Source organism: Ammospiza caudacuta, chromosome 19, assembly GCF_027887145.1.
Source record: "Ammospiza caudacuta isolate bAmmCau1 chromosome 19, bAmmCau1.pri, whole genome shotgun sequence".
Taxonomy (NCBI): domain Eukaryota; kingdom Metazoa; phylum Chordata; class Aves; order Passeriformes; family Passerellidae; genus Ammospiza; species Ammospiza caudacuta.
The window spans coordinates 4,087,974-4,112,184 of NC_080611.1; the positions used below are offsets into that span (position 1 = coordinate 4,087,974).

Genomic DNA, 24,211 nt, shown 5'->3' on the forward strand with positions numbered 1-24,211 from the left:
GGGGAAAATCCAGCCTCAGGTGATTCAGTGAAGGGTGAGATAAAGGCAGGGGTGACTCTGCCCTCAGGCAGGATCAGGAGGCTCCATGGATCCAAGGGTTTGGCTTCTCCTTCTGCCTGAGACCCTCCAAACCCTGTCTCCTCCCAGAGAGGGTTTGAGTGACCCAGCAGGGCACCAGCCCAGCTCCCTCCCTGCCACACCAGCCATCACCAGAACAACCAGAACCCCCCAAAAGTGCTGCTTCCCCACACCCAAGAAGGGAGGAGAGACCTTGTGCATCTCATTAAATACAGGTAGAAATTTATTAAGGATGGGGGAAACCCACAGCTTTTTAAAAAAGTATCAAAAAAGAGACAAATGAGGTGAAGTGTCTGTCTTTGGCTGGAGCAGCAACTGGAGGGACAGAGTGGGGCTGGAAACTGGCCCAGGGTGGAGGGAGGGATGCAGGGATGGATGCAGATGCTCCTGGGCTCACTCAGTGGTTGTGGAGTGGGAACCAGGCTCTCAGCCCTTGAATATTCATCCCACGACATCCTAACTGGGGCATCCCCCACTTAAAAGCACTGAGGCCTCCAGCACCAAAGCAACACATCTCAGGGGAGAGACAGCCTGGCAGCAGCCTGGGTCCAAACCAGCCCAGAGGGGTCACCTGGACCCCAGGAAGGACCTGCCTTCGTGCCACGGCTGGTGCTGAGGAGGAGGAGGAGATGCTGGGGAGAGCAGCCAGGACTGGGCAGCCTCGGGCAGGGAGAGGGGAGGTGACAGCCCCATCCTGCACTTCCACACCTGAGCAGCACCACTGGAGCAAGGAAGGAAGGGCTGCCTGGGTCCCCATGCTTTGCAAAAGGGAAAGGGGAACCAGCAGGGACTCAAGGCAGAAGGTGACAGCTTCCTGAGAGGGCTGTGGGCTCCACAAGCAGCCACAGGAGCCCCCCAGGGGGATTTTCTCCACGTCTGCCTCCCACCATGGCACTATAAATACAGTCCCTGCCACTCCTCCCCTTCCAAAAGGAGAATTTCACTGAAATAAGGGAAGGAAAAGCCCCCTGCCCCAAGTCCTGCCTCTCCATCCAGTGAGGAGCCAGGCGGGAAGGCACAAGCCTCCTTGGGGACCTCAGGGGGAACAGGACTGAAAAATGTCTTTAAAGCTCAGCCCTGAACATCTTGGAGCCACGACAGAGACTCCAGAGAGCTCAAAAGGGGGAAACCCTGGGCCTAAAGAGCTGTGGATAAAAAAAGTGCCCCTGCAAAAAGGGGGTTGTGTTCACAGTATGAGCTGCAGCACTGCAGGGCACCGAGGTGGGACGGGGCCCCAGGCAGGCAGGGACACAGGCTGGAGACTTCAGCAACTTCACCCCAGGACTGGCAGTGCAGCCTGGCCACGGATACACCAAAATCCAGCCTCCCTCAGCCCTTTCCCCACACAGGCAGCAGCCAGAGTCGGTCCCCAGGCCAGTTACGGCTTTCCAGCATCAGGAGGGGATCAAGGCAGGGCTGGCTCAGCCCTACATCCCCAGCATTGAGCAAGGGGTACCCCAAACCCTCCCTCCCTGAGGATGGAGCCATGCCCAGAGTCTGCCCCATCCTGGAGCAGCCACCACCACGTCCCACAGGCTGGGCAGCACCCGCCCCATGGGAACATGGCAGGGTCAGTGCAGGACCTGCTCCAGCTCGTACTTCTCGCAGAACTTGCTGGTGAAGGGCAGGCAGGTGAGGTACTCCACCCAGCGCCAGTTGATGGGGTACACGTAGAGCCACACCACCAGCGAGGCAAAGAGCCCCAGGAAGACCAGCAGGGACACGATGATCATGGCGCGCTTGCGCAGCTTGTCCACCGTGCCGAAGGTGATGTAGGGCAGGAAGGCGAAGGACAGCAGGAGCCCGCTCAGGAAACCAAACAGGTGGGCAATGTTGTCGATCCAGGGCAAGAGGCCGCAGATGAAGAGGAAGAGGACGATGCCGAAGAGGTTGAGGAAGGCTTTCCAGGGTTTCTCCAGCACCTGCCAGCTTTGGAAGAGCTCCACGAAGAGGCAGGCCAGCAAGCCAAACTGGGAGCCGGCAGGGCCCACCTGCAGGGAAATGAGGGCTGGGCTCTGTGTCACCCCAGACACACCCCGTGTCCCCCGTGTCCCCTCTCTGTGTCACCCCAGACACACCCCATGTCCCCCAGGGATCACCTCCACCCCTAGCAAAGAGCATTTGGCTCCAGTGTGCCCGTGCAGGATCCTGCATGGGGCTCAGGGGTGGGAGCCTCTCACAGACATGTTTTATGAAAAATCCTTTCCTTAGGATTTTTGCTCCTGAGAAGCTGGAAGGCCTCAGGAACAAAGTGTAAACAATGGTTATCTGCTGCTGTGGAATGCAACAGGTGCATCTGTGATTGGTCTCATAGAGTTGTTTGTAATTAATGGCCAATCACAGTCAGCTGGCTCGGGCTCTCTGTCTGAGTCACAAGCCTTTGTTATCATTCTTTCTTTTTCTATTCTTAGCCAGCCTTCTGATGAAATCCTTTCTTCTATCCTTTTAGTATAGTTTTAATATAATATATATAATAAAATAATAAATCAAGCCTTCTGAAACATGGAGTCAGATCCTCATCTCTTCCCTCAACCTGAGACCCCAGCGAACACGGTCACAGGAGCCCTGGCACAGGAGGATGAGGAGGAGAGCAGGGTGCTGCTGTTTTGGCAGAGCTGACACTTTCTGTGACTCAGCATCACCCCCTGGCAGACCCCAGCCCCATGGTGGCACACCTGTGGGGGGATTAGGGCCCTTGGCATGATCTCATTTAAAGGCTGACAGGGTTTGGCTGGCAGCAGATTAGCCATCTGCCTGCCCAGGGACCCCGCACGCTCACGGACACGTGGTGACATGTGACACACGTGGCATGTGCCAACACCACGCGTGGGGCAGGGACACCCCCTCCTCCTCTCCCTGCAGCAAACCCTGCCAGGGGGTGACAATCTGTGCTCCAGCCCCTTCCCAAAACCTCTGCCCAGGATGGGGATGGAGAGGGGCGTCCTTTGGTCCCTGGGAGCGCGCAAGACTTGGGACAGACCCCCAGACCCTCACCTCTGCCCTGTAGGGTAGGAAGATGGCACTGGCCAGGTTGCCCGTGATGCCACTGAGGATGAAGATGATGGAGATGCGGTGCCAGCCCGCCAGCTTCTCCAGGTCCCGCAGCACTGTCATCTGGAACGTCACCGACACCAGGCAGTGGATGATGCTGGGGGGAGAGGCCCTGGGTTAGAGACCCTGCCCAGCATCCCACCCAGTGCCCCAGGGCACGACACAGCTCACAGAACACCCCTGTCACAGACATCTTTAATGAAAAATCCTTTCCTTAGGATTTTTCCTCCTGAGAAGCTGAGAAGCCTCAGGAACAAAATGTAAACTGATTATCTGCTGCTGTGGAATGCAACAGGTGCATCTGGGATTGGCCCATGTTGGATGTTTCTAATTAATGGCCAATCACAGCCCAGCTGGCTTGGAGAGAGAGTCTGAGACAGCTGCCTTTGTTATCATTTTTTCCTTCCTATTCTATTCTTAGCTTAGCTAGGCTTCTGATGAAACCTTTTCTTCTATTCTTTTAGTATAGTTTTAATGTAATATATATCATAATATAATAAATCAAGCCTTCTGAGACATGGAGTCAGATCTCTGTCTCTTCCCTCATTCAAAAACCCCTGTGAACACGGTCACACACCCCCACTGAAGGCACTGTCACAGTCTGGGAGTGCCCTTCCCTCCTCTCTCCCAGCCCATCCCAATGGGCACTCCAGTGCCCAGTTCCCCCATCCCTGGGGATTTGGGGGCTGTGGCTCACCCGGCGTGCAGGAACAGGGACAGCCACAGGCGGTAGAACTGGTCAGGGACCTCCGGGTTCAGGAAGGGCAGGAGCCCACAGACCTCATCCAGGCAGTGCACCTGCAAAGGCAGCAGGGTGGTCCCCAGAGCCACAGGGAGCAGAGGATGGGTTACAGGGATGCCAATGATGTCATGTGGCAGCTGTGAGGGGATTCTGGATGGTGTGGGGCACCCACGTTGCCCTGGTGCTGGTAAAGGTGCCTCCTGCCCCACGCCAGCAAGGTGGGTGTCACAGACAACTTTTATGGAAAATCCTTTCCTTAGGATTTTTCCTCATGAGAAGCTGAGAGGCCTCAGGAACAAAATGTAAACAATGATTATCTGCTGCTGTGGAATGCAACAGGTGCATCTGTGATTGGCTCATGTTGGTTTGTTTGTAATTAACAGCCAATCACAGTCAGCTGGCTCGGACTCTCTGTCCAAGATGAAGCCTTTGTTATCATTCTTTGCTACTCTATTCTCAGCTAGCCTTCTGATGAAATCCTTTTCTCCTATTCTTTTAGTACAGTTTTAATGTAATATATATCATAAAATAATAAAGCCAGCCTTCTGAAACATGGAGTCAGATCCTTGTCTCTTCCCTGACCCAAGAACCCCTGTGATCACCGTCACAGGCGGGCACAGCAGCAGGAGCTTGGCCAACAGCTGGGCAAGGCCTTGCACTTTGCATCATTCCTGCTCACACCCATCCCAACCATGTCCCATTCCTGGTAGGACACTCTGAAGCCCTTTGACATCAAGCATGGCTGCCAGCATTGTACCCCACACGCCCTGCCAGCATCCCTCCATGTACCCCACACGCCCTGCCAGCATCCCCCCATGGACCCCACACGCCCTGCCAGCATCCCCCCCATGGACCCCACACGCCCTGCCATGCCTCCCTGGCCCCTCACCTGCGAGCAGAGCGTTGCCTCCTCGTGGAAGTAGCCGTGCATGAAGTCGCAGTACTCCCGTGTGGTGATCTCACAGCTGCCAGGGGCAGGAGGGGCTCATGGGGACAGGGCACACTCAGGACGCCCCTGAGCATCGCCCTCTGCCCCCAGCCTGCTGCCACTGTGCTTCCCACCCCCCAAGGCTCTGTAATCCCCCCCCTCAGGCACAGCTCTGGATGCTGATGGACAGCACAAGGCAGGAGTGCAGGGGGGGAGCCAGGCCAGGTGCCCCCTTTGCCCACCTGCCCTTGGTGCCGATGCAGCAGGGCCTGCCCTTGATCTCGCAGTCCAGGTGGGCCAAGCCCGTGTGGTTGGTTTTGGTCTCGTAGGTGCAGATCTAGGAGCAGGAGGGAAAGGAGCCCTGGTCAGAGCCCGGCCCCAGGCTGTCCCTGCAGAGCCCTGCTGGGCTCATTGGCACTGCCACCATGGAGCCAGCAGCTGATGGTGGCACTGGGCTCTTACCGGCCACTTGGTGATGTCGTCTGGCCACACATGGGGTGGGTTGGACGCAGGCTCCTCACACGTCCTGGCAGGAGGAGGGGGGTGAGTCGGGTGGGAGCCCCCAACAAATCCCCCTGCAGACCCTCATGCACAGACAGCTCTCGGACCTGCCTGGATCCTGCCCACCCATGGGTGCCCCACAACACCCCACAGCAGCTCCTTCTGCAGGTGAACCCCACAGAACTCAGGGCTGTTGCACAACCATGCCCATGGATGCTCCCATCCCAGCACAACACAACAGCATCACCTGCTGCTCCCTATGTTAAAGATAGGCCCTGCCTCAGTTTCCCCACTGATTCCCTCTTCTTTATCACTCTCCTAGTGTGCAAAAACCTCCCATCCCCTCAGACAACAGGAATCAAGGTACCCCAGCTGGAAAGGCAACCCCTTCTGCTGTGTCCCACACACAGCCAGGTGACAGGGCCACCTCCACCCAGCTGCTACATCTACCTGGGGTCCTGGTGACACACAGCCCCCGAGGTCCTCTTCTCTCCCGAGCCCATGGCTGGTGCATTGCTGCCTGGCCACTTGATGAACGTTGCCAGTGTCTCCTGCAGGGAACGTGGAGACACTGAGGATGCAGCAGGGAATGCATGGCTCTGATATGTGGTCTCCTCGAGCCAAGTCTCATAAGCTCTTGGAGATCTATATCACACCCAAGATAGCTCAGCTACCTTAGAAGGCATAAAATCAACAGGATGGCTTCTGTAGCAGTGTTGGAAAAATAAAAATTTTAATAAAAGGCAAAATAACAAAACTTTTTACAGAGAAAAAATGAGCCCAGTGCAAGAGGTTCTTGCTCCTGGTAAAACACCTCACAAAAGCAATTAGTTTCTTTGTTCCCTTCTTTTTCTAGTAAATTGCTTAGGCAGGACTTTTTGCCTCCTGTCCAATTGGCTATCCTTAAGTTGGAGGTGAAGCCCCCCAGGTCTTATGAGGTGTCTCTTTACCTAATCGAGGACAGAAACTTCTGGGCTTTTTTTCCTTTTTAAAAAGACAAAGGCCAGTTTGGTCACTCCATCAACAGGGAGCACATTCCTACAGGGCTCTGACCGCACCTGCATCCTGCCCAGGGGCAGAGCAGGGCTGAGATGGTTTCCCCTGGGATCCCAGCCCTTCCCGGGGCAGGGGCACGCACCGAGCAGTCCTGGGGCAGGGTCTGGATGCAGCCGGAGTTGTCGTTCTGCACGCAGCAGCCGGAGCCCCGCTCGCGGTCCCGCTCGCGCTGGATCAGCCGCTCCACCTGCCGGTCCTTGCGGATGCACGGCGAGAACTTGGCGCCCAGGTGGATCAGGTCAATCTGGCAGGGAGATGCCAGTAAAAAAGGGGATTTGTCTGTGCACCCCCCTTCGCTCCAGCTATCCCCAGGGAGAGTGGCAGGAGCAGGGGGTCTCCACAGGGAATAGACAGAGGTGTGTGTCATCCCAGTGGAGGGAAGGCAGGACTCTGTGATGCCACATGTCCCAGTGGGATGGGAGCATGGGACAGCAGGCTAGAGTGAGGAAGTCAAGCTGTGCCCCTCTGAGAAGAGGAGCACTGCAGAGATCCACCTCAGATCAGGGCAGGGGAAGCAGAGGGCAGAGCCTGAGACCAGGGGCCAAGGCTCTGGCAGGGTTCTCACCGAGCTGGGCCCAATCCAGAAGTTTTCCTGCTGGATGTACTTGACACTCTCGTAGACACCCTTGTTCCTCAGCACCTGCCAAGAGAGGCCAGGGTCAGATCCCACTGAAGGGACATGTGCTGAGGGGAGGGGGCACCCCTGTCTCCCTCCACTCAAAAGGGGCTGAGCAGCCCCTCCGTCCGAGGGGAAGGGCTGTGGGTCCCACCAGCAAGGCAGGAGAGGGAACAGCTCTGCTCCCACCACATACTCTGCTGCAACATGGTCTGCTCACCCCCTTGCCCTGGCCATATCACAGAGCCTCTCAAATGCTGGCTCCCAGTGTCCCACGGTGTCAGGCTCCCACAAGATATTCCCAGTCCTTGCAGGGAGCATGACACCATGGGACCCTGGTGGTTACAGTCCCCCCTGAAGGATGGCTCTCAAACTTACTAACTCTGTTGTCACGTGCTGGGCGAAGCCGATGGGGGCGATGCCGTAGGTGCCGATGACCAGCAGGGTGATGAGAATGTGCACAAAGGTGATCCAGTACGTGAAATACGGCCTGAAGGGGACAGGACCCAAAGCTGGAGCTCGTCAAAGATCTCTGGGCAAAGGGACACTGCAGTCCCCAAGCACTGAGGGGGACACACATCCGAGTGGGGTGCTCCTGCCGTCGGTGCCCCTCACCGGTGGCTGTCGGTGATCTCCAGCTGGGACTGCACGATGCTGCTCAGGCTGCGCCGGTACGTCCTGTTCAGCCACTTGCCCACCACGCCCAGCCCGTAGTAGCGTTTCTTGCGGTCAAAGGCGAAGTGCTTCACCTTGGAGGCGATGCGCCTGCCCCGCCGCGGAGCCGCGCCCGGCACCGAGGCCAGCCGGGCACCCTCCTGCCTGGCCAGAGAGGAGAAACCCATCACACCTCCCAAAGGAACAGCTGAGAAACACCCCACGGCCAGAGCTATGCCCTGAGCTGGGGCTCTGAGCACCTCCTGGCTCCCAGGATCATTATGGAAGTGCCCAGTGCTCACGGCTGGGGACACTGTCCTGCCTCCAGCAGGGCACCTGGGCAGCCTTGGGGGCAAGGCCTGCTGAGGGTTGGGACTCACGGGGTGGGCTGCTCCACCTCAGGGGACACCCTGGCTTCCTCTGCCACCTGGTGCATGCGTAGGTACGTGGCTGACAGAGGAGGCGACTCAAAGACGTCATCGGGCATGGAGTACGTCTCATCGTGCATGTCCATCTGGAAAGGGGATGGATTGTGTCGTTGGATATGGGTGATGGGTCAGAAACTGACTGAGCCCACACGCCCTGACTGAGCATACCCCTGGCCAGGGGGCGTGGGTGATCCCCAATGACACCCCACTAATGACACATCACAGGGTGTGAAATGTGCCCAGATGGCAACAAGGGCCATCACCAGGGCTGGGGCACAGCAGCCACCGATGCCTATGTCACTGCTGGGTGGAGTGCCAGCACAGGGATCCTCGTGAGAGCCCTCCTCCACACCGAGCCCCCTGTGCAGGGCCCCAGCTCCAGCAGCCAGCATGGAAAGGTGCTTGCCTTACTGAAGAAGGACGAGTCCAGGGTATCAGCAGCATCCACCATGTCCTCATCCATGAAGCTGGGGTACAGGAAGCTCCTCTTGCTCCTCTGCTTGGGAGCCAGTGGCTCCAGGACAGAGCGCCCCTTCGGCAGCACAAGCAATTGAAGGTGAGCAACCAGAAGCCCTCAGTTTTTGCAGCGCTGAGGGTTTCTCAGATCTTCCCTCTCCAACTCCAAGTGGCAAAGATTAAATCCCAATCAGCCACCATACCCCCTTGTGTGAGGAGGAAAAGGCAGAAGATGCTGCCTTTAGCCCCTCAGAATCCACACTGGACCATGGCCATGTTAGTCAGCATGACAAGTGACCTCTGAATTCATCTGGTCTCACACCCACAAACCCATCCCCAAGATTTGCCCTGGGCTCCTCAGAACCAAGAAAATTGCTGGAGAGGTTTCATTGCCCCTAACCAACGGAACCCAAAAGTTGTTTCTTTCTCAGATTGTCCAATTTCCACTAAAACTTCTACTTTTAAGTAGCGCTCAGGTTTAAAAAACCAATCTCCCCCCTCAAACCCACCCCGGAGAGAGAACAGTCTCCATGCGCAGCAAACAGACAACAAAGACGGTGGGTGAAGGACAGAACTGAAACCCAGCTTAGGAAGGTGATCCCCCTCTGAAGGACAGAACTGAAACCCAGCTTAGGAAGGTGATCCCCCTCACACTCCCAAAACTCACACGCAGGAGGGCTGCGGCCGCCTTGAAGCTCATGTGGGCCACAGACTCCCTCTTCCTGCGCGGCAGGCGCCCGTAGCCCGAGCGGATGCTGTTGAAGGACGCCAAGGACACCACGCCAGGGGTGAGCGGGGGCAGCACGTGGTGGGGCGTGTGGGGACGGTCGGTGTCGTCGGGGTGGCGGAAGGGACGGCCCCTGGCCAGCGGGTCCACGATCTGCGGGAGGGAAGAGCTGTCAGCGCCGGGAGAGCAAGGCTGGCAGTGGGACCCCTCACCCCGAGCTCTACCTTGGGCATCTTGGCAGGCTTGGGCGACTCGGTGGCTTGGAAGGAGGGCACCTCCTGGCTGGGCAGCTCCATGTCGCGATAGGCGGGCTTCAGCTTGCCGTACCTCATGCTGCAGTGCTGCAGGCTCTTGCGCTGCCACTGCTGCCGCTTGCCCTCCCAGTCACTGCTGACACCGAACCACTGCGCCGTGCCCCTGCACATGGGGTGGGCACAGCTGTCACACAGCTGGTCCCTCACACCATGTACCACCATTGCACCCAGCCATCCCCTCTGCAGGGTGGGCACACCATGAACCACCATTGCACCCAGCCATCCCCTCTGCAGGGTGGGCACACCATGCACCACCATCCCACCCAGCCATCCCCTCTGCAGGGTGGGCACACCATGCACCACCATCCCACCCAGCCATCCCCTCTGCAGGGTGGGCACAGCTGTCACACAGCTGGCCCCCACACCATGCACCACCATCCCACCCAGCCATCCCCTCTGCAGGGTGGGCACAGCTGTCACACAGCTGGCCCCCACACCATGCACCACCATCCCACCCAGCCATCCCCTCTGCAAGGTGGGCACAGCTGTCACACAGCTGGTCCCTCCCACCATGTACCACCATTCCACCCAGCCATCCCCTCCGGGCTTGGAGTGTCTCAGCCCAGCCTGCAGCAGGGCAGTTTTGACCTGGCTATGGGTCAAAGGTGAGAGGAATAACAGATTTGTCTTTACAAACCAGCTGTGGGTCTGCTGGTGGATAAAACTAGCACTGGGAGATAAAAGAAACCATGGGTAGGATTCCACTGATTGATGAATGGAAAAAGATATTTGCTTTTACAAATAACCTTTAGGTTTGCTAATAAATAAAATGAGACACTGAGAGATGAAAGAAACAATGGGGAAGAAAAACCCCTAAATTCTGTAAGAATTAAAAATTAAAAGGGAGGGTTATGCATTAGAGGGGAATCTTCAGTATCAGGTGTTTTGGGAAGTCGGAACCTCTCAAGTACCTCAGAAATGGGGAAAGAGAGAAGGGAAATGCGGCTGGGAAATTGGGATAAAAAGGAGGCTGCATCCTCCAAAAATTTGAGAGACCCCAGGGGAATGCCCCATGGCCTCTCCCTTTATTCAAATAAAGCCAGAAAGAACTCCTCTGCCTCCTTTTTGGCCATAAACCTCTGGTGTTTGTGGATTAATTTTCTTAACAAAGGGATGTGGCGGAAAGTGATTCTTGCGCTCCCTACTGAGACAAAACCCTCCAGCCCCACCCCAAATGCTCTGGCAGCACCCACAGTGTCCCCTGTGAGTGATCCAGCCCCGCTGGAGCCCAGCCCGCCCTCACTTGCGGATGCTCTGCGACAGGGATGTCTGCCGGCGGAAGCCGGGCCGGCGCTCCGGGCGCGGCTCCTGCAGGCTCTTGCTCTTGCGGTACACGGGCACCTTGTGGGGCTGCAAGGCAGAGCAGGGGGGCATCAGGGACACGGTGGCACCTGGCAGCCCCCCAGGCCCGGCGTGGCACGGGCACAGCTCCAGCACTCACCTCCTTGCGGGCACCATCCTCCTCGGCCTCGCGGGGCGGGATGACGATGGACAGGTTCGGGGGCTTCTTGCTCTGCAGGCGGCTGCTGCTGCTGCTGGAGCGGCTGCCCCCGTTCTTGTCCCCGGCTGACATCTCCGGCTGGGGCTGGCTGGCAGGCTGGCAGAGTGCAGGGGGTCAGCACAGGGGGACAGGGATTCCCCCAGGAGCTTGTGTGTGAGGAAAGGCTCAGTGAGAGACGGGGACTCATCAGTGGGACGTCACCAGACTGAGCGCCCTGAGTGCTGTGCTGGCCACCATGAACCCATCATGGACCCAAAACCCACATCCCAGCCCTGAGTTTGGGTGGGTAGCAAGGCTTGCATTAACCACTCACTGCCAGTCCCCCAGGGATCACCAACACCTGCTGGGAGTAGGGCAGGGATGACAACAGTGACCAGGTCAGAGCATCCCCATCATCCCAGCACATCCCAGTGGGACACCCAGGCTTCACACCCCGCCTGGATGAGCCTGACCATGTGCCTTGGAAACATGGGGGATCCCAGCAAGCCCTGCCAGGCCCGCGGCACACAGCTGCAGCACAGAGAACACCAGCACTCCCAGTTTGGCAAGGGAGCCAAGGGGACACAGCAGGGGATGTGTGCAAGGAGCTCCTCTTGCCTGGGCAGGGGGGGAAGGAAGGGGATGCACAAGGCCTGAAAACACCTGATCCACTTCCCCACATGCACCACAGCTCCCACGTGGACCTGTCACGTGTTGGGGTGCCCCATGAAGGGGAGAGGCAGGACATTCCCCTCTGGCACGTGCATGCACACACCAGGCTGGGACACTGAATCCTCCCTGGCACCATGTGCAAGGAGAGGGAGGCTTAACAGCCAAGATGTGGTTAATTCCTCAAGAAATCCCCTCCCAAGGGTCCCTGCAGCCAGCTCTGCCAGGCAGGGCTTGCTTTGCAGGGAAAGTAATTCCACCAAAGTGCAAGAGAACAAGTCCCAGATCCTATTAGGGACTATGAGGGCAATCAAATGGGAGGCACAGCCCTCTCTGACCTCTTCTGCTTGCCCATGTGCCAGTGCCCAGGGACTCACACAGGTCTCACAAGCATCTCTTGTCCCCCAGGACAGCCATGGCCATGGGAATGGTGTCACTTGCCACATTTGCACAGTGCCACTGGCTGCAAAATGCCAGCTTGATCTACAGGCCTGGCTCCTCTCCCTGCCCAAGATCCCAATGACCAGACTCCTCCAGCTCTGCTCCCCTTAGGCAACATCACTTGAGCAAGCAGATGAGTGACTGAGATCCCACCAACCCCTTCTGCAACAGGATCTATTGGCAGCCCATTCCCACAGCAAGAGCCAAGGACAGGGACACTTTAGCAGCTCCCTTGGCATTTGGAGTCCTGAACACAACCCTCCCCTTAGCCCACACCACAAGCAAAGTCTGGCTTAAGCAGCATGGGCTGCCCAAGGGATCAGCTTCATGGGGATGCAGGAGTCCAGAACCAGCCCCCCAAGGAGGGGACAGCCTGGAGTGGGCAGCACTGGCAGGAATTGTTGCCCTCCATCAGCTCCTGGGCCAGGTGATAATCTGCTCCTGCATTAAAATGGGTGCTGGGCTCCCTCTCCAGCACCAAAGCTGGGAGCAATCAACTCCCACATTTCTCCTGGGGGTTCAGCCAGTGCTGCTCCCCACGAGAGTCTCCTCACCTCATAAGAGTGACAGGGATCCTGTGCAGCGATGGCAAACACAGCAGCCTTCCTCTGCCTCTGTCCTTCACGCGTGGGAGCCCAGGACACGGCTGAATTCCTCCTGTGGGGAGAGGCTGGGATGAAAAACCCATCATGGGCTGTTGGGATTTATAAAGTAAGAGAGTTTTGAGAAAATGGTTAAAAAAGATAGCTGCAATGGGCAAGCAGGCAAGGGATGCAGGACCATCCAGGCAGAGGGAGAGCTGAGCTCAGTGCTGCCCAGACCCTGGGGACAGGGCTGCAGCTGGCTGCACACCAGGGACAGGGATCAGCCACTGGCACAGGGCAGCAGGAGGAGGAGAAGCCCCATTTACAGCAATGCTCCATGGCAGGGAATGACATGGGCAAGGCAGGGAGTTTTGGAGTTTTCCTCTGCTGCTGCTTTCCTGGCTCTTGGGAAGCAAGACACCCAGGAAGGGCAGGCAGGGACTGTGAGTGCCTCACTGGGTATTTCATAGCTGCTAAACTGGGAGAGTGCCAGCCCCAGCAAGTAAAACTTTCCATCCCATTGGTGAGCTCGAGGCTCTGTTTGTTTTCCTCCCAGGGCAGCCAGCAGTGAGCCTGAGATGGCAGCTGCTCTGGAGAGCTGGGAATGGGAACACACTGGGCTCAGAGCAACCCCTGGGGCACCCACATCCTCCTCCAGCTCTGGGCAATGGCTCTGAGTGGTAAGAAGCACAGAAATTGGAGCCAAATTCTTACACTCCCATCCCAAAATCCCGTCCTCAGTCGCTCCCATTGTAGGAGCTTTGGGGGGGGAGGATGGTGGGGATGGTGGAGATGAGAGATCTCTGCAGCCAGGGCTGGAACTTGGGGTTTATTGCAAAGGGCCTGGGTGCAGGGCCCTGCTGGGAGCTGCCAGCCACAGCTCAGAGCAGGCTGAGAGAAGAGAGGGGGAGAGAGGGTGAGAGGGTGAGAGAGTAAAAGCATAAGAGAGTAGAAGGGGTAAGAGAGTGAAGTTCCCGTTGCAATACCATAAATCTTCTTCTGTACTGAATATTCTGATTCTCACTAACCAATCTAGTACAATATACAAATCCTATAGCATTTACATGCAGCCTATAAGAATCATTACATCACCATACTGTGTTACATTTTAAACCCTAAAAACTCCTCTTTGGGCCCCTTCTGCCAAGCTGTAGGGTCTGCTCTGACCCTTGGAGCTGTCTGCAAGCAGAGGGTGTTGTTCCATCAAAAGGGGATCACCTTCAGCTGGCCACACCATTGTTTTCCAGTTGTTCAGTAACTGAGGTATCTCAAAGCTTGCTTTCATTTCAATCTCACTCTCAGTTTCCATATTCTCCAAATCTTTTGCCAGGCAACCATATTTATAAGGCTTTCCTGTTTCATCTTCCCCAACACCCATCACACCCCGGACAGCCCCAGATCTCTGTGCTTCCCAGCAAAGCAGGTTTGCAGCATAAAATCCCGGCCTGGCTTCCCCCCAGCTCCCCAGGCAGAGGGTGGAGGGCTGGGCTGGCCTCTCCCGAGGTGACTCAGGCCAGGGGAGCTGGCACAGCCTGCCTGGCACCTGCTGTCCCGTCACGGTCACGCGGCCGCAGCGCCGGTCACGGCTCTGTGCCCTGGCACTCCTGGCATTGAGAGGGAGGGGCAGGAGGGCAGCGGCCCCCGAGGGCTCAAGGCTGCTTTGCCACACAGCAGCCACCCCCTGAGCACAGATCCTGAGCCACAAGAGCCTTATCCTGTGCCAGGCAGAGAAATCCCCAGGGGACGGTGCTGGGAAGGAGTTTTCCATCTCACCACGTGCCTGGTGCTGGTGCCCAAGGCCTCTGGAGCTGGCATGCTCAGTGTGGGAATGGGCCAGGCAGTGCCTCCATCCACAGACAGCCTGCCCCAGGCTTGGCCCTCCAGATCCCCTGGGGTCACCAAGCTTGTCCCTCCAGGTCCCCTGAGGTCCCAGGTTTCCAAACTTGCCTCTCCAGATCCCCTGGGGTCCCACATCCCCAAGCCTGGCCCTCTAGGTCCCCTGGGGTCCCAGGTTCCCAAACTTGTCCCTCCACATCCCCCAGGGTCCCAGGTCCCCAGGCTTGTCCCTCCAGATCCCCTGGGGTCCCAGGTTCCCAAACCTGGCTCTCCAGATCCTCTGGAGTCCCACATCCCCAAGTCTGGTCCTCCAGATCCCCTAGGGTCCCACATCCCCAAACTTGTCCCTCCAGGTCCCCTGGGGTCCCAGGTCCCTGTCACCCCCCAGCCCCATGGTGGGCTCTGCTATCAGGAGCGCGGTTCCCTGCCTGGCAGCCCTGGCATCAGCCACCCCATCACAGGGCACTGCTCAGCTGTGGGTGCCCAGGGAGCCTCAGCCCAGCCCTCGGACACTCAGGGTGCACGTGGTGGCTTTGTCCTGGGACAGAAAAAGGAAGTGAGAGGTGACGTGCGGAGCTGGCACAGGGGATGGCCCTGCTCTGGGGACAGGGCAGGTCACAGCATGTCCTGAGCTTGGTAGGAGCTGTGCTTTGGGCTGGAAGGCTCCTGGGGCAGCACATTGTCACTTTAGGCTGGAAAAAATCTCCATGCAATGGGGCTGCTGCCATTGTTGGAGTGATAAATGGGCAAGGGCATGGAGGGAGGAACACCAGGTCTGGTTGGTCAGAAGAGATCCCTCACTGTCACCATCTCCCCTCCCAAAGCTCTTGACCACTCAAAGTCACCAAAACGTGACATCCAGCAGTGAGGGACACAGCCTGTGTGAGGGTCCCACCCCTTCCCAAGAGGGCAGATGTGCTGGCATCACTGGGGATGAGCCTTCAGCCAAAAAAAGGCACAAGGAAGGTGACCAGGGCTGGCTCCCAGCCTCAGGGTGAATCACAACAAGCACTGACCAGAGGAAGCACAGCAAGGAAGAAAGTGATGGGAAAAATTGTGTGGTTCATACAAAGGGTCAGGCAGGACATGCTGGGATGGTCCAAGCAACACAAAAGGAGCATCAGCAAGGCCAGGTGAGCAGAGCTGGGACAGCCAAGCACAGCCAAGGCACAAGACAGCAGAGAAAACCCTGCAGAGCAGCCCTGGCTGGAGTTCTGTTGCCATTAATAAAGCACTTCCTTCCCAAAAAGACAATTATACATGCTTGGGCACACAAAGACATTTACTCATATGTGTTCTCCCAGATACAAAAAGAGAGAGAGACTGAAATCTGTATGCATGCAAATATCAAGGAAAAGATAATAAAAAGCCAGAAGGTCCTCACAGTCAGAATTCATGTATGTATGGAAAAGTATGCTAAGTTGTTCTTATACATCACATTTGTAAGGTTTCATCTTCTTCAGACTATTGATATTCTGGTTAATAACACCCTAAATTTCCAGATTTTTCCAAGTGTGGAATATGGATGCTTGGAGAAGGACCAGGATGTCTCTCCCTGACTCTGTTGGCACTGAGGGAAGGGACATTCCTGCAATAACACTGTCTGCATCTGCTGCAGCTCACCTGGAGGACAAAGCAGCTGTGAGCCACCCGAGGGTGTGGGGCAGGGACCCCATCATCACCCTGAGCATGAGGAGCCCCAGCTCTTCCTCTGCACAGGGCAGGGAGAAAGGGGCCAGCAGTGCCACAGAGCCCCAAACACCCCCCCAGCCTCTGCTGGCACCCAAGAGCCCATCAGGCAGAGCTGCTGCTGCCCATAAATGATTCATGAGCATCCTCTCTCAAGGCTGGAGCCACGTTAAAAGGTGCTCCCAGTTATTAAGAGCTCCAGATAGGAAACTCAATTTGTGCAGCTGCTCTGAGCATCGAGCTCCTGTGGGCTCACACCCCAGCAGAGACCCAGCACCTTTCAAAAAGCTTTTTGCCATTTTGCAGTCTCAAGTTTCAGGGCTGGAGAAAAGGAGCCAAAGCACAAACAGCTTTTGAAATAAAACCATATTATTATCGGAGAAAAAAAGAAAAACACTCTATTTTTTCCCCACGTGTCCCAATCCTGTCATAAGGGAACTGGATGGCAAAACTGTGAGATTTTCAGGGTTTTGCTCTGAGTCTTGAGAGAGGCCCCCTGTGTTCAGAGGGGGTGGTTGGCTGCCCTCTCCCTTATCACTGAGCCACACAGTCAGCATGGACACCCACAGGGGCTGAAATGCACCCCTCCCTGCTGGCTGGGGCAGGAAGATGGGTATGGATGAGTGCTGGGATCCTGCCTGATCCCCAGGGCGTGCAGGCAGCCAGCAGCACCTCACCCACACCACCACTAGAACATCCTCTCCCATTCTCCTCTGCCAGGAAGGACATTGGGCAATGGCAGCAGGTTTGCTGGGCTGGGAGCAGGGCACGCCTCAGGAGGAAGGAAAGCAGCTGGGGAGACAGAGCATGGTGGGGCTGCTGATAAGGAGAGCCCTGCATGGGGACATGGGGACACAGGGACACGGCAGCCTGGACTGGGCTTCCCTGCTGCAAGGCCTGGAGAGCCAGGAATGTGGCCCTGGGCTCCCTGGTAGGGAGGGTGACGCCATCCCCATGCATGGAGAGGGAAGGGTTTGCCTGCAATGCCTGGGAGTGGGTGGAAAAGCCGCGTGGAGGATTTCCCACAGCCCATTTCCCATCCTCATTAATGTTTTTACCAGAACAAAAACCCCCAGCCAGCCCAGCAGACAAAGGCTTCCCAACCTGCTGGGCTGGGGTCCCTCTGTGCCACCCACCCCTTGTGTCCCCACACCCCCTCCCAGCACAACAGCCCCAAGCAGGCAGCACAAACCATTCCCTGCTTCCTGCAGAGGTGCTGGGAGCTGCTGGAGTGGCTGTGGCTGCACAAGGGGACCCCCAGCCCACCGGCCCCTTCCTCAGCTGGAGCTCAAGCCAAGTGAGGAAGACACACGTGGAGATTTTGGGTCACCCCAGAGGCTTTGGGGACAGCAAAAGGCCAAAGTCTCCCCCAGCAGCTCCACTGGTGAACGTGCAGAGGGGTCACAAACACACAAGGAAAGCTCTTTTCCATTTTCCCCCAGCCTACCAGGATTGATTTAACTTGGTTTTACCTAAGAACTGATTAATTACTCGAATCTACTCCAATTCCTTATTAGCTGGGCTTAAACACAGAGAGCACAGACATGATGGTGCAAGTGTTTCAGCCCTGGCTGCACCTTCTGGAAGGGCTCCCAGGCTGGTGTTTACCCAAGGGAAGGGGACAGCCTGCCTGCAGCCACGTGCCTGCCATCCCCACGCTGCAGGTCATTCTGAGCTCACTCCCACTTCCCTCCTGGAAGCAAAATTCCTTGTATGAAAGGTCAGTGGGGCTGGAGGGGACACTCCTCCCTCTGGTTCTCTGCTGAGCACTCATTCCTCCAGCAGCTCTCAGTGCCAGGGTTGCCTTGAAGGCTTCCCCAGTGCCTGCTGCCTGCTCCAGAGCACACCAAGGCACCCAGAGCAGCTCAGGCCTGGCACAAATGCCCCATATTTACAGAGGGTTCCCTGCCCTGGGCTCTGGCCATCCCCACGCTGTGTGGGAGGAGGTGCTGAGCCCTGTGCAGGAATTTGGCTCAGCCCAGGGATGAGATGAGTCCTGGGCTGGAGCCCCCCCTTGGCTGCAGCTCCCTATCTCTGGGAACAGACTCCTTATCTCAACACAGCCATTCCAAGGCTTTTACAAAGTGCTGCTCGCCCTGACAGGCCCTGTGCAAAGGGGGAGCCCTGGGTGGACACCAGCAGCCTCCTCCTTTCCCATTCCAGGGCCAGCAAAAGGGAAAAGGACCTTGTGGTGTCCCTTTGGGCTGTCATGGTGCCACCTCTGCTGGCAGGGGGCTGTCCCCAAACACCACATTCAGTGTCAGTGCTCCTGGCCCTGGGACAGCTGGGGGAAGCTGCTCCTCCCTCCTCCCAGCCAGCAGCAGCCGAGTGTGGGTGGGCCACTCCTCAGCTTCCTTCCTTTCCCTCCTGATTGCAGGAGAGCTGCAGCACCCAGACCTGCATCCTGCAGGGAAAGCCTGGCTGGGAACAGCTCAATCCACCCAGCACAGGGAATTCCTGCAGGGAAAGCCTGGCTGGGAACAGCTCATCCCACCCAGCACAGGGAATTCCTGCCCAGGTGTAGGAGCATTGTGGGGTGGGACAGTCAGGGATGGATGGAGATGAGAGATCTCTGCAGCCAGGGCTGGAACTTGGGGTTTATTGCAAAGGGCCTGGGTGCAGGGCCCTGCTGGGAGCTGCCAGCCACAGCTCAGAGCAGGAATGAGAGGAGAGAGGGTGAGAGTAAAAGGGTAAGAGGGCGAGGCTCCCATTACAATACCATAAATCTTCTTCTGTGTTGAATATTCCAATTCTCACTAACCAATCTAGTACAAGATACAAATCCTATAGCATTTACATACAGCCTATAAGAATCATTACACTACCATACTGGGTTACATTTTAAACCCTAAAAACTCCTCTTTGGGCCCCTTCTGCCAAGCTGTAGGGTCTGCTCTGACCCTTGGGCCTGTCTGCAAGCAGAGGGTGTTGTTCCATCAAAAGGGGATCACCTTCAGCTGGCCACACCATTGTTTTCCAGTTGTTCAGTAATTGAGGTATCTCAAAGCTTGCTTTCATTTCAATCTCACTCTCAGTTTCCATATTCTCAAAATCTTTTGCCAGACAACCATATTTATAAGGCTTTCCTGTTTCATCTCCCCCAACACACAGGGAATCCCTCACTCACTGAAACCTGTGCACTGTGATGCTCTTCCCACCACAGCCTCTCCATGGATCTGTGCCAGCCAGGCACTTTGCAGCCTCTCAGCTGCCCAGAGCTGGAGATGGGGGTCTCCTCAGCCTTCTCCATGCTCCTCCTGCCTGCTGTCCCACCCCTGGGATGCTGCTCCACACAGCTCACAGGGGCTGGAGATGCTGCTTTTGAAGGAGCCACGTCTGTGTCCTCCCCAGGAGAGCCTGGACTGGGTTAAGTCACCGTGTACAAGAGGTGACTGGCTATGGGATCACCCTTGGAAAAGCTGTGTGACAGCAGCACAGCCCTGCTCATTCCATGGAGGAGCTGAGGCTGGGCAGGACACACCAACACCGAGCACTGGGGATCCCCCTGGCTGCCCATGGGCACAGAGTGCAGCCCTTGGGCTCACAGGTGGCAGACAGGACGTCACTCCCAGCCCTGCCTGGCATTCCCAGGAATTCCCCCACAGGAATAACTCCATCAGGCCCCCAGCACAAGCTGCAGCATGACACATGGGGAGTGAAGGAGGTGTGGGAGGAGGCACTGCCACACTGGGCATCTTGGGGGGCACCAGCCACACCTCTTCTGCCCCAGGAGGGTCTGACAGACCAGAGGAATGTCACTTTTAAGCAATGAATCAATAAAACACAAAGCAACAGAGGCTGTTGAAGGATGCCTGGGAGTTGCAGCAGCTGGGAAAGATGCCTGGAGATGGGAGGGATGGTTCTGTGGGATGGGGGGGACCACACACCACCCATCTGAATGGCTCCTCACAGGGCTGGGCATTCAGCACAGAGCCCATCTGCCCTCCACACTGGTGGGCTCCTTCCTCCCACCCAATGTCAGCAGCTTGAGAAAAGGCCAGGGAGCATCCCTGGGCACTGTCCTGCTCCCTCCTGTCCCACATCCCCACTGCAGCATCAAAGGGGTTGGTTTACACCTCACTCCCCCTGCCCCGAGGCACAGCCACAGCATCAGCCCTGCTCTTGTGCTGCACAAACTGTCCCCGAGGTGACAAGCTGTGGTTTCACTGGACACCTCTGTGCTTTGTGGCATTTCACAAGTGGGGAAACTGAGGCACTGCACTACAGAAAGGCTCCCTGCCTGCTCACCCTGCAGGGAGCTGGCTCCTTCTCCATCCAAGCCCACACAGCTCTCCTAGTTTTAAGTTCCTGGAGGACAAGGGTGGAGGAGGAAGCCCTCACATGCAAACCCCATAAATATTTGCTGCCCTGCCCTCCCAGAGCTATTATTTGGGGGTTTCCTCGGTTCTGTTCTCAGCTAACATGACCAGTGCCCTACAGTGCTTGACCTTGGAGTGTGAGTCCCCAAGGATGAGGGGACACAGGGTCCTGTGTGGTGGGCAAGCAGAGGCCAGGCTTAGCCTGGGGTCCTCCCTGGGTCCATTCTCCACCCTAAATGCCTCATTAAGAGAGCAACCACCAAACAACTGCTTTTTTGTTGTGTTTTTTTAAGTCAGAGGGATCAAGTACCAGCGCCGAGGGTTTCCTGCATACCCACCACCAGCACACACAGAGCTCTCCAGGCCGATTTGGAGGCCAGGAAATGACCACAACTCAAAGCACTGCACACTCCCAAATGACCAAACTCCTGGATGCCTGTAATTAACAGGGACTGTGCCCACCCCCGCTGGGAGCTGGCTGTGTTATCAGACATCTCAGGCAGGCAGGACAGCAGAAACCGAAAGTCATTAGGCAAAACGCGCCTCCAGAGGGGGAGAGTTCATGATCCCAGCACCTGTGGGCTCATAGAGGTTTAAGTAATTAATTTTCAGCTTTCATTAATTGACTCCTTCAGTGCTGAGCGCCTGTCAGCACCAAGCCTGCACTCGCTCCTCCGGGTCAGGTCCCTGCAGGACTCCCAATGCCCACGGGAAGTGTGGAAATGCCTCACGAGCCCCACGTTGGTCTGGGCAGCTCTGCCACCTCCCCACCAGCTGGTTCTCCATCACCTGTCTCCTACTTTCCTTGGCAATGAGCTCTGTTCTGATTGCTGGCTTGTCCCAGGGCCTGTTTTCAGCTCGGGAACAACATAAGGGAAGGAATAAGGCTGTATTTGGGGGATCCTCAGGGAAGGAATAAGGCTGTATTTGGGGGATCCTAAGGGAAGGAATAAGGATGTAGTTGGGGGATCCTAAGGGAAGGAATAAGGATGTAGTTGGGGGATCCTAAGGGAAGGAATAAGGATGTAGTTGGGGGATCCTAAGGGAAGGCATAAGGATGTATTGGGGGGATCTCTCAGCTTCACTGTAAGAGCTAAACAGGAGCAGCATCCAAGAATAAAACATAGAACAAGAGGACAGCTGCTCCTTCATCCCAACCCATACTGCCCAGGTCCCCCAGTGCATCCCGGTGAGTGCATTCCCCCTGAGGCCACCCAGCAGTGCCCTCCCCACCGCATTCACGCCCCCCTGCTCCGCATCCCCATCTCGGAGCTGCTCTCCCGGCATCCCCAGGCATCCTTTGTTCCTCCCCCCCGCTCCGCTCCGCTCCGGCAGCGCCGCTCTCACACCCAGCGCTCGCACACGGCAGAGACAACCCCGGGCTCGGCCCCGTCTCGCAGAATTTACATCAGGGCTCTGTTGTGGTGTCAAACCCCACTCTGTGGTTTGCCCTTTCTCACTCCGGGGCTTGCAGCACCTCCAGGTGTCCCAGCGCAGCTGCAGCGGTGCCAGAGAACAGCCACGAAGGGAAGTGGTGGATGGTCACCTGCTCTGTAGCTGATCACCCCATCGACTGCGAAGGAGCTGGGAAGGGCAGAGCCCAGGGAGCCACATGTGAAGCCAGAGCCGACCCGGGTAGCACAGGCAGAGGCAGCTCTGGTTTCTCCCAGGCTCAGCTGCAGCTGAACCCTCCAGCTGCTCATTTTGGAGGTGGGACGATTCCAAACTGGTTATTTCCCACTTGGGAAAAAGGCAGGAGCCAAAGGATGCTGCTTCAGAGGGCACAACGGAGTGAGCTGAGTGGGGGCATTTCCTCGCTCACAGCCCTGGCACTGGGGTGGGGAGCTCTCCCCCGTTCCCCAGCTGAGCTGGAGGCTGTGTGCCCAGGGCAGCAGCAGCAGCAGCACCGTGAGTTCACCCTGGAAATCCCCGGGAGCAGCCATCCAGGGGCTGGGAACGTGCAAGAGGAGAATGCCCTGGCTCCTCGTGGCACGGATGACGCCACGCTGGGGAAGAAGGCGGACACTTCCTCTTGCCACAGGGACCCGGCGGTGACAATGCAGCCTCTCGGGTCCCCTTCCCCCTGCAGGACGGGCCTGGGGGCTGAGAGAGAACTGCAGGGTCTCAGATCGCCGTGGGCACCACGGCCTGGAAGGATGGTCTCTGCCCAGTCCTGCTGGCCGGGCCGCAAGGCAGGGCAGGATGGGGTAGAGCTCAGCCTCACCCCTCTATCCCAAACCTGCGTGGGTATTTTAGGATCAACAGCAAAAATTTGACCAAAATACCCACGCACAGCATCCCTCTGCTCCCGGCGGGATGTACACACCGACGGAGCATGACCCGAGCCCTGCTCTGTAAGGATTTTGTTCGCCTGCGAAGCGCTGGTGGCAGCACTCGCCACTCCAGGCAGCACGTGGGAGCGTCCCAGAGCCCGCAACCAAACCCCAGAGCAGCGACAACAACAAAGCCCGGGCGGCCGGGGGGCAGGAGGATGCCCGGGCTCCGGACCGGCCCCTCCGCCGCCCCCCTGCCCGAGGGGCGCTGCCAGCCCCGCTCACCTGGGCGGGGGGAAAAGCAGCAAACACAAACAAAAAGCACCCGCCCGCCTGGTTATCGGCGCCAGAAAGTAGGTTAGAGCTTGCCTGCCTGCCTCGGCAGCGGGCAGGGTTTTCTCTCCGGCCGGGTCACCCCGCCGGGACACGCACCCACTTCCCCCTGTGATGGAGAGGAGGAGGAGGAGGAGGAAGAGCGCGGCCCCGCCACCCGTCCGGATGCCCGCGCTGGAGGCGCCGTGCAGGACGCGGGGCACGGCCCCGGGCAGGGGGATGCGCGCAGAGCCCCCCGCCCCGCGAAGCGAGCGTGTGGGACGGGACAGACCCCAGGCAGCCCCGCGGGGCCGGGCCGGGCCGGGCGGGAGGCGCGGGGCGGAGGAGGAAGCTGGCGGGACGCGGCGCTCACAAAGCAGCAACAAACCGGGCGGTCACGGAGCGGAGCGGCGCGGAGGCACCGGGACCCCGCCCCGCTCTGCTCCCCTGCTGGCCCCGCTCACCTCGCTCCCGTCCTGCCCCCGGTGCCACTCCCGGTGCCGGTGCCGGTCCCGCGGCAGCGCCGCCGCCTCCACCTGGGCCGGGCGGGGCTGGGGGCGGGCCCGGGGCGGGGCTCGGCGGGGGCGGGGCCCGGGGCGGGGTCTCTGCCTGGGGTCTCCGCCCGCGCCCCGGCCGGGGCTCCCCCGGTCCCGCCGGGCCCCGGCACCATCTACGGGAATCCCCCATGGGAATGAGTCCGTGCTGGGAGCTGGGAGCCGGCACCGCCAGGACTGGGCGCTGTCGGAACCAGCCACCGTAAGAACTGGGCACTGCTAGGACTGGGCACTATTAGGACTAGGCACTATTAAGACTAGTCACTATTAGAACGGGCCGCTGTTTGGACTGGTAGTAATGACTATTAAGAACGGTCGCTATTAGGACTGGTCAGTATTAGAACTGGTCAGCATTGGGACTGGGCATAATTGGGACCAGCCGCTGTAAGGACTGCTCACTGTTAGGACTGGATGCTATTAGGACCAGGCACTATTAGGACTGGTCACTATTAGAATTGGCCGCTATTAGGATCCGTTACTATTAGGACTGTTAACCATTAGGA

General features: G+C 57.7%; 1 protein-coding gene across 2 annotated transcripts; it reads right to left on the reverse strand.

Moving 5' to 3' along the window:
• Positions 1-299: 299 nt before the first annotated feature.
• RHBDF2 (rhomboid 5 homolog 2) lies at positions 300-23,713 on the reverse strand. 2 transcript variants are annotated; one of them, XM_058817199.1, is made up of 19 exons: positions 23,619-23,713; positions 12,696-12,798; positions 10,993-11,198; positions 10,795-10,901; positions 9,462-9,654; positions 9,178-9,390; positions 8,461-8,586; positions 8,007-8,140; positions 7,588-7,791; positions 7,351-7,462; positions 6,922-6,996; positions 6,439-6,600; positions 5,751-5,851; positions 5,262-5,325; positions 5,042-5,136; positions 4,761-4,836; positions 3,827-3,927; positions 3,073-3,226; positions 300-2,069 (listed from the first exon to the last, which is right to left on the reverse strand). In XM_058817199.1, exons 3-19 carry the CDS (start codon positions 11,122-11,124, stop codon positions 1,650-1,652), a joined length of 2,469 nt encoding a protein of 822 aa, XP_058673182.1. In that variant the 5' UTR covers positions 11,125-11,198; positions 12,696-12,798; positions 23,619-23,713; the 3' UTR covers positions 300-1,649. The 2 variants fall into 2 exon arrangements, with proteins under 2 accessions (XP_058673182.1, XP_058673183.1); XM_058817200.1 differs by having other exon boundaries at positions 10,993-11,148; positions 23,619-23,634.
• Between the last annotated feature and the right edge of the window lie 498 nt (positions 23,714-24,211).

What these genes read in the sequence shown, in the direction of transcription:
- RHBDF2 (XM_058817199.1), bottom strand. Translation starts at nt 11,124, where the DNA reads ATGTCAGCCGGGGACAAGAACGGGGGCAGCCGCTCCAGCAGCAGCAGC. An exon ending in AGGATGGTGCCCGCAAGGAG is followed by an intron (nt 10,902 to 10,992) that starts GTGAGTGCTGGA and finishes TCTGCCTTGCAG; the next exon opens with CCCCACAAGGTGCCCGTGTA. An exon ending in AGCCTGCCAAGATGCCCAAG is followed by an intron (nt 9,391 to 9,461) that starts GTAGAGCTCGGG and finishes TCCCTCCCGCAG; the next exon opens with ATCGTGGACCCGCTGGCCAG.